Source organism: Pomacea canaliculata, linkage group LG9 (genome assembly GCF_003073045.1).
Source record: "Pomacea canaliculata isolate SZHN2017 linkage group LG9, ASM307304v1, whole genome shotgun sequence".
Lineage (NCBI taxonomy): Eukaryota > Metazoa > Mollusca > Gastropoda > Architaenioglossa > Ampullariidae > Pomacea > Pomacea canaliculata.
In genome coordinates, this window is record NC_037598.1 from 24599109 (window position 1) to 24607868 (window position 8760).

Genomic DNA, 8760 nt, shown 5'->3' on the forward strand with positions numbered 1-8760 from the left:
CCCTCTGTCACACCAGCATTTCCTTGGCAGAAAGTTGGCATGGACATCTTTGAACTGAAAAAAGAACAGTACTTACTGGTGGTGGACTATTATTCACGTTATATTGAGTTGGCACACTTGAAGAATACTTCGGCGGAAACAATCATCAACCATGTTAAGAGCATATTTTCCCGCCATGGAATTCCACAAATCGTCATCTCAGACAACGGCCCGCAGTTCTCCAGCAAGCAGTTCCAAACGTTCGCTCAACAGTACGAGTTCACTCACACAACAAGCAGCCCGTACTATCCACAAGCGAATGGCGAAGCCGAACGCGCCGTTCAAACTGTGAAATCAATCCTGAAGAAGGCAGATGATCCTTATTTAGCGATTCTCACATATCGCGCTACGCCACTTCAGCAAGGTCTCAGTCCAGCAGAACTGTTGTTCGGGAGAAGACTACGCACCATGGTCCCCATCATACCATCTCAGTTTTCCGAGAAAAAGGAAAAAGAAAGGAAGGACTTTCATAAGAAAGACGAGATGCAGAAGATGAAATATAAACAGAACTTCGACAGAGCACACCGTGCCAGACCAGCCGCTGAGTTGGAACCAGGTCAGCCAGTTTGGGTGAAGCCAACCCAGACACCAGGGACAATCATCAAGTCTCTGCCCAACAGGTCATATGAGGTAGAGACTCCCTACGGTCGCCAACGACGCAACCGCCGTCTCTTGATTCCCAGAGATTCCAATCCCGAGAATCCCAGACCTATCCCAAAGACTCTGTCGTCCCTTATTCCAACAAACCCAAAGTCCGAAGAGGATCCCGACCCCTTGTCTGGTACACACTCAGACGATCCAGACGTTCCTGTTGACAATCCAGAGCCATGTCCAGGAGCCGCAGCCAGGAAGGCGCCAGCGTCCAAAGTCATCGCTCCTCCAGACCAGCCTGTCAAGACTACCAAGAGTGGTCGCACCATCAAGATCCCACAGAGACTTGACTTGTAAATGATTGACTCGAATCAAACGCACATAGACTTGAATAGGAAATTCAAGAATATTAAAATTAATGTTAATTAAGTTATATTGAAACGTTAATGTCCATTTGAAGTAAAGAAAGGGAGATGTGACATAAGGCAAGTGTTGGCCTTATTCCCAAAATGAACAATCCGTAAAAGGTTTAGTTCCGGTTAAGAGATTTAAAATATACTTGGGCGGGAGCCGACATGAAGCCGTCTCTTGTGTGTTTTCTAACTGGACAGTTTAATGAGTGCCACCTCTAATACCCACAAACCAATAACACAACAGTGACATTGGCTACAAAAAAAAAAAAAATCAGCACTAAAACAAAATAAACCAAATACACGTCTAAAAAGAAAAATAATGAAATAGAAATAACATTTTTTATCCTCTCTCTCTATAGCTATAGTTTATTAGTCGTGGTCATGCATAATGAAAGTCTTGTTTTAATGTTCACTCAAATCACGTGAACGGTCACCAACCTACACTGAAGAAAATATTTATCGCAATGTGTACAACATGCAGAACAACGTTAAATACTTTAGCAATTTGGAAAAAGTCTGGTTTCTTACCGCCAACAAAGTGTTTCGAACAGATAAGTATTTTGTTCCACTTCTCTTCTGTTGTAATATCCTTTCGGTCCGTCGTTCTTCTGTAAGTATTCTTGTTTCGTCACTTTGGTTCAAAATAATTTTGGGTATCTTATGAAAAGATACATCTAGAGGAACATTTGGTTTACTGCAGGGCTTGTTTCCGCATCCTTTTATACCGCAGACGACCATGATAACCGATCAGTTGCTAGCAAGCTTCTGTAACCGCTGCTTTAGTAGGGTAAACAAAATGGCCGCTGAAGCAGCGCGCAAAAGACTGATGACGTCACGTGAAAACGTGGTGCAGCTCGATTAAAATTAAAATTCATACACAATTGCATGCACAAAACTATTCATGTCTCATTCATAACCGTTGAATACCGTTGAGGTTGGACGTACTTCCGGAAGAGCAGCGCGAAAATGGAATTTAATGAGACGTTTGATATCAACAATATTACGGTAACTGTATTGCTTGTGTGCACCAATCTTGTATCTATTAAGAACACAAAAGTATTTGCTTCACTAGTCTGAAATCTTGCGTATGAAATAATAAATAATATGAATCGCATTTAAACTTCTAGATCTAGAATCATGAAGTGTTCGCATATATGCTTCACCTCGGTCTCTCTCTTTTATGTAAAATCCGGTATTTCGTTGTGCTTTCAGGATGGTGATTGCTTGCTACATATGCAAGAAAGTGGTAGTACTGTTACCAGTGACAGTCAAGGTAAATATGACCAAAACCGTGTACATGTATGGGATAATAGTTCGTGATATCGTATTTTTGAGTTAATAATGCGTGCAATATTTTATCATTGCATGACACAGCCCAGGATTAACTTTTAATCACATAGACATTGTACTCCAGTCCTGCAGTCAGTCATGTTTAACAAATAATTTTAGATGACACGTTTATTTACGTTTATTTTGAACATCAATGATCACAAATTGAAAGTGAGTTTATGAGTTTAAGCATGCGGAAATATAATTTTTAAATGGTAAAATTATATATATATATTCAACAAAAGAAATAAATTGAATAAAAGATAATATTTCAATTAAGGCATTTGATTGATTGGTAATATGCTTGATCAGAAAGTAATTCTTGAACAAATCACTAAAATATTCAACCTGTTTATCTCATTCCAGACAAATTTACAAATCAGTGATGTTTGCCAGTCCTTGGCAAATGATAAGTGCTTGACATCAAATGACAGAACTTTCTTTAATCAAGTTTACTGTGAGTAGCAAATATGGATTCTGACATATATATTATATTCTGACATATATATATATAATTATACATACATTCATAACATCATAAGTCACTTCATAATAGCATTTACACCTAGACACTACTGGCGGATGTTGAAAAAGGAGTATCAGTCTATTCACATGATCAGCAAATTATGGTGACACAGAAATGCAGGAATGGTGTACACACTGTGTAATAGATACACATTGGATAAAGAAAATGATACATGACAGACAAATGCAAGAGACATGTACACAGTACACCACAGCAATACATGTATATTGGGCAAAGCAAATTATATAATATGGTGACACAAATTCTATAGATATGTACTACCAGGCAATATACACAAGCAAAACAAATTATACAAGCTGGTAACAATTAATGTAAGAGATGTGAACACCATGTGGACACCATGTGGAAAAAAGTCCCATGAGATGCAGCAAATAGAACAGGTTGGTGGTACAGAAATACTAGAGGTAGAAATGTAGACACTGCATAATAAACACTACCATGCAGGGTAAGGTAAATTATTGAAATCAGTGACAGAATCTAAGTACCATGTGTTAAGAACATCTTGGTAAGAAAATATAGCACTAACGCACAAGAGTCATCCTTCTGTAGGGTATGTTATGGGATTCACTACACTAGCATTATTACAGGTTATCGTAGCATTGAATGATTTCATTACATTTATATATATATATACTTTCAGAGGATGAAATTCATGAAAAAATCCAGTTTTCTCACGGCCAAGCCAAAAACCTGGATAGGGATCTGGAACATCAGAACCCTATGCTTCTTTGGGGTGATTGTGAGAAAGGAGAAAAGAAGATACAGGCTAACAGGCTGGGTAATGTACATTATCAGTATGAGCCTAAACTATAAACAAGGAATACTTATAACAGTAATAAGTTTTAGGAAATGTGCATATCATAGTGAAAAAGGTTTAGAAAAGATTTTTTTTAAATGATATAGTTGATTGTGATAGTTGGACATTTTTTCTTTAAAATGGAAATGTGTCATGAAGTGTTGCCAACATGTCTTCAAACAGGATGCAAGAAGCTTGCTTTGAAGGAAGACAATGTGTGAGTGGTTCTAGAAGCAGATGGCACAGAAGTTGATGAAGAAGACTACTTCAGTTTTCTTCCCAGTGATGCGACTCTGTTATTTCTTACAAACGACGACAAGTGGAGACATGAGAGTTCCCGTAAACTTGCTTCATTTATAGTCTTCAACAAATATTTACATGGAGATACATTTATGATCTTTGACAAATATTACATGGTCCTCAACAAATATTTATATGGTCATCAGCCAATAATTGCATGGAGATACATTTATGATTTTCAACAAATATTTACATAGAGATACATTTGTTGAAATTAAGTTTCCATTTTTTTTTCTGATAATGTAAACTGAGCTTGAAATGTTCATATTTTCATGTATGATAAAAATACTCAGCTTCCCATTTGTCTATACTGGTTTATTGCTGGAGACCATAAACGTTCAGTGGATTGCTTTCACTGAAGTTTTTATACGCTTTCATCAGCAATCTCCATTCTTTTCTGAATGGTAACGAGACAGAAAGACACAATCACATGACATTACAGCTGCAGGGATTAGTAATCAAACAAAGTCATATAGTGAGAAAAGCAAGTGAATTTGAAAAGGAGACTCAACAGTCTTGGCTTATTTCAAAGGACCTTATCTTTTATTCAGTGGTCATGCCTGTCATACTATAAGCGTTTCATTAGTTACGAAACATAGCACCATAATTTTCATTTCTTGTGACAAAGAAGAATTTTGACTCCTGTATTGTAGTGTGATTGGATTTAAAGAGGGAGAAACAATCATCTGTATCAGTTAGGAATGCTTATTTCTTATTTCTCTTTGGTGTGCAACACGAAACAAAGGGTCCCTTGCCAAGAGTGGAAAGGGGAGAGAGCTTTAGTTTTTCAAACAAAAAGACATTTTTAGGATTTCAACATGTATGATGTCAGCAGAAATCCACATCAGCATCACAATAGGGACAGCAGTAGTAGCCAGGCTGAAAAGGCTTTGGCATGGCGACACCATCATGGATGCTACTACGTATTGGTTATGCAAGTCTTATTCAGTAACTTGGTACTTGCTGGCAGAAAAATAAAATCTAGGCATTCAAGACCATGTGCCTGAGAAAAATTACTTAAAATTTCCTACATGGGGCACAAGAACAACAAATATGTACAAAGCATGCCAGAACCCATTATATGTAGCATATCTTCTCCTAAGTCCTGTTTGCCCCCAGTGGAGCTGGAGCTGCAACCACACCACTCCAGTGGACTCGGTTCTGGGTGTCCTTCAGTCATCCCAAATTTGCCTCTGCTTGCCTCAGGCCAATCTCCTCCATGTCTGTCTGGTCTCCCAACCTGCACTTCCTTTGGGTTACAGTCCTGAGTTTGTCTCTTTATACTGTTGGCCAGCCTTCTAAAGGTGTGACCAGTCCAACCCCACTTGGAATTTTGATGTCTTGGCTAACCCTGATGATATCATTCGCAAAGTCAAGATCCTCAAGTTGCATGGCAAAGGTCCACTGAACGCCTATGTTGCTGTTAGAGAGATTGTTCTTATCATGATCCAGTCTATGACAATCAGGAAGATAGCGAGAGCATGCAATCTCGCCTCACTGTGGAAGGGTCAGCCGTCTTTCCATTGTGGATCACCCGGCATGTCGAGTCCTTATAAAGCTGCTGGAGGAGGATGTTTAACTTCGATGGAAATCTGTAGTAATGCATCAACCTCCAGGGGGTCTCCTTGTTTATGGAGTCAAATTCCTTCTCAAAATTAACAAATGTCATGTAGAGGGGGGACTGTTCAATGATGATTCACAGTGTAGTGATATGGTCTGTGGATGATCTATCCTGCCAAAAGCCTGCCTGCTTTTGCCTCAGTCTCTTGTCTAGGGCATTCTTCAGTCTCTCCAGGATGATTCTGGTCGGCATCTTTATTATCTAGTAAACAGACTTTTTTTTTATTCATTTCTCTATGCAGTGTGCTAAAATTGTAAATATTTAAAGGGATACTCAAGGCTTGTGATAAGGCTTTGGCGACGGTCAGACTTCAAAAATATATTTATTTACAATTACAGAGCACAAGAGCAATACAGGAGAAATAAATGATTCGTTTCTCACTTTATTAGCACTATTTCGGTTGCCGATGTTTATAAAAATTGAAAAAATCCAGTGAAATCGACCCTTGTGTCCTTCCGCCGAGAAACAGCAATAGCTTCCCGAGATGGTCAAGCAGACGAGTCTAGGTGTGATGTCAGTCAGAGACATACAGGAAGTGTCTGTGGTAATTGTGAAGATTTGACATCATCAATGGTGTCTCGTGAGTTTATTTAGGTTTTAAAGTGAACTTTTTCAAAGCACAGTTTTAAAAATTATAGAAAACACTCTGTTTCACTTGGTAAGCAGTCTTCATCATATGTCATAAGGTCACGTGACGGAGACCAAGAATTTGTCTAAGCAAACGAAAGAGTCCTATGTAATTTCTCTTATTACACATAACATGCTACAAAACCTTCAACTTTTTCCATATGAACAGACACAAAAATAGACGAGATTCAAGTGGATCATACGCTTTACACGATTCTAAGCAGTTTTATTTTGCCTTTAGAATCCCTTTAATCTATTCATAAACTCTTGTTCCTACAAATTGCAAAAAGACCAGAGCAATAGAAATTTTAGTTATCAATGTTGACTTCTTGCAGAACCAGTATCTCGTGATGAACCAGATTCAGCTGATGGCACCACAAAAAAGCTTCCAAGTAGTCACAAAATGGCCGCTCTACTGAAGGGCAATATTTCACGTATAATTAGCATGTCTGATGAGGATTTACAGGTAATTTATTACCTTTATTCTGTAGTATTACTTTTTCTTTAATGTAAGTTGCATTTCTAAAATCGTTATAATAATATGTTAAATTTCTGTAGCACTTTTTTCCCACCATGCAGGATCAAAGCGCATACTAAAAAGAAAAGAAAAAACCCCCACACAAACATAATAAGAATGGAAAAAACAGTTGTAGTCACTGTAGATGTGTTTTGGTGCTTTCCAAGATGGTAGCATCAGCTCCACTACCATTATTATTGAGATGTTTCTTTTGTGGAACAATCCTAGGCCTAGCTTGAACCTTGAAATGTTCAAGAAAATAGGAAAATCTCATCATGCCTTGCAATGGTCAAAGCTCTGCAGTTTCCGGAGGCAGGAATAATAGTAATGCAAACATTAAATAATGTAAAACATGTTCAGTTTCCCATGTGTTTTGCTTGTGCCAGCTTAGAGAAGGGAGGTTGAGTGTATGCAGAGAAGGGCTGCATTTATGTAAAATCTGGTGTGCTGAAAGCACCTATAGAAACAGAACTAGGAATATCCTAGGAGAGGCAGTGAAAAGAAGAAAAATGGGCAAATGTTTACATTCAGCTGATCTCATAGTAATGCAGAGAAACAAGAGATATGTCAAGTTTGTTGTGGGATAATTTGAAAGATGCACACCAATGGCTCTGTTCCCCTCCCCACCCAAAAAGGAAAAAAAGAGTCCCTTAGCCTAATTGTTGTGGAAGTTGGGAGGATTGTAGTTACATTTATGTGGTTATCCAATAAAGCCTAATCCTTTTTATCCGCCACCTTTCGATTTTGAAAAATAAACTTTTGCTGGATAAAGCGATTTTCTCCTGGTGGCCTGAGCAAGCTTTAAACCTACAGCATTTGATTCCAAATTTAGCATCAGTAATCATACAACTGCTGAGTAGATGTGCTGTGAGAATACTTGGAGTGCTGCTTTGGTGTTTTTTGTGAATGCACTTACATGTGACTGCAGGTTCTAGCAGATGCAGATACCACAGAACTGGCCCAAGATCTTGGGGAATCCATGGTATATGCACAGTCCTTACAGGAAGCATGCCAACGCCATCTTGATGACCGGGTTCAGACAAGAAAAGCCATTGATTTGCTGCGTTTGTACAGCAAAGCTCACTCCATCAGTCCATATGTTGAGACAGAAAGTAGCAAAAAGCGTTGCCACAGCAGGGACATATCGTCATATTCATGAACCAAGGCCAAACTTTCATGGCAGGGAAGAATAGGTTGTGTGCCTTTGAGACGTGAAAGCTCTCTCGTGTGATCAGCTAGCAAGTTATTGGTTTTTTTTTGCCTGCAGACCACATCATGGTGGCAAGCACCAGCATAAATCTGTGTATAATTCCATGATTTTTGTGGAAGAAAATTGGTTGTTAATTTAGGTTGTAAACATGACTTATCACATACTGGGAGAAATGCTTTTGTTTCAGCTTAAATATCATTAAGAGTAACAGCTGCTCACTCAGCTTGATAAACATCATTAACCTTCTTAGCAAGGTGGTGTTGTGGTCCTGTGCTCCTCAAGGAGCAACAAGGAATAAACTAAAAACTAGACTAACCTTATTAGCATGGCATAAAAGTATAACTACTTACTAAAACAATGGCTTATAATTAAAGATGACAGTGGTTGATGTTTTTATCATTGCTGCTCTGAGGTAAACATTAGATCAAGAAGCCTATTACATTTTTGGAAGGGAGAAAACTTGAGCTAAAATAAAAGTAATGAAGATTGCCTACTTTCACTCTGGTGACAGCAATAATCCAAGAAAATTCACAATTTACTATTAAAAAAAAAAATCAACACATACATGTGGGCTACATGCCTTTATCATCAACATCGACAAAATCTATCTCCATCAATTAGCAGCAAATAAACTGGAACAAATATCTTAAAATTGCTGGCATAGTCGCTGGTGTCGCAAAGTCATCCTTAGCGCGGTTGCTCAATGGTCACTAATACTTTTTCAAGAAATAATTGCTCAGAATAAATCCAAACTGCAACAAGAATAGAAC

General features: G+C 38.3%; 1 protein-coding gene and 1 long non-coding RNA gene across 3 annotated transcripts; both read left to right on the forward strand.

Moving 5' to 3' along the window:
- The first annotated feature begins 1683 nt into the window (after positions 1-1683).
- On the forward strand, positions 1684-4053 carry LOC112571870. Of its 2 annotated transcripts, XR_003100900.1 has the most exons (5): positions 1684-2048; positions 2256-2316; positions 2739-2829; positions 3560-3697; positions 3899-4053. It is a non-coding gene; the product is annotated as an uncharacterized LOC112571870 (long non-coding RNA). The 2 variants fall into 2 exon arrangements; XR_003100899.1 differs by lacking the exon at positions 1684-2048 and having other exon boundaries at positions 2056-2316.
- Positions 4054-6145: 2092 nt separating this feature from the next.
- Positions 6146-8262, forward strand: LOC112571868 (DNA fragmentation factor subunit alpha-like). Its single transcript, XM_025251216.1, has 3 exons — positions 6146-6216; positions 6599-6729; positions 7709-8262. The coding sequence occupies exons 1-3, from the start codon at positions 6207-6209 to the stop codon at positions 7937-7939; spliced, it is 372 nt and encodes a 123-aa protein (XP_025107001.1). The 5' UTR covers positions 6146-6206; the 3' UTR covers positions 7940-8262.
- Positions 8263-8760: the final 498 nt, after the last annotated feature.

Coding starts and splice junctions, on each gene's coding strand:
- LOC112571868 (XM_025251216.1), top strand. Junction 6,730..7,708: donor TGTCTGATGAGGATTTACAG/GTAATTTATTAC, acceptor ATGTGACTGCAG/GTTCTAGCAGATGCAGATAC.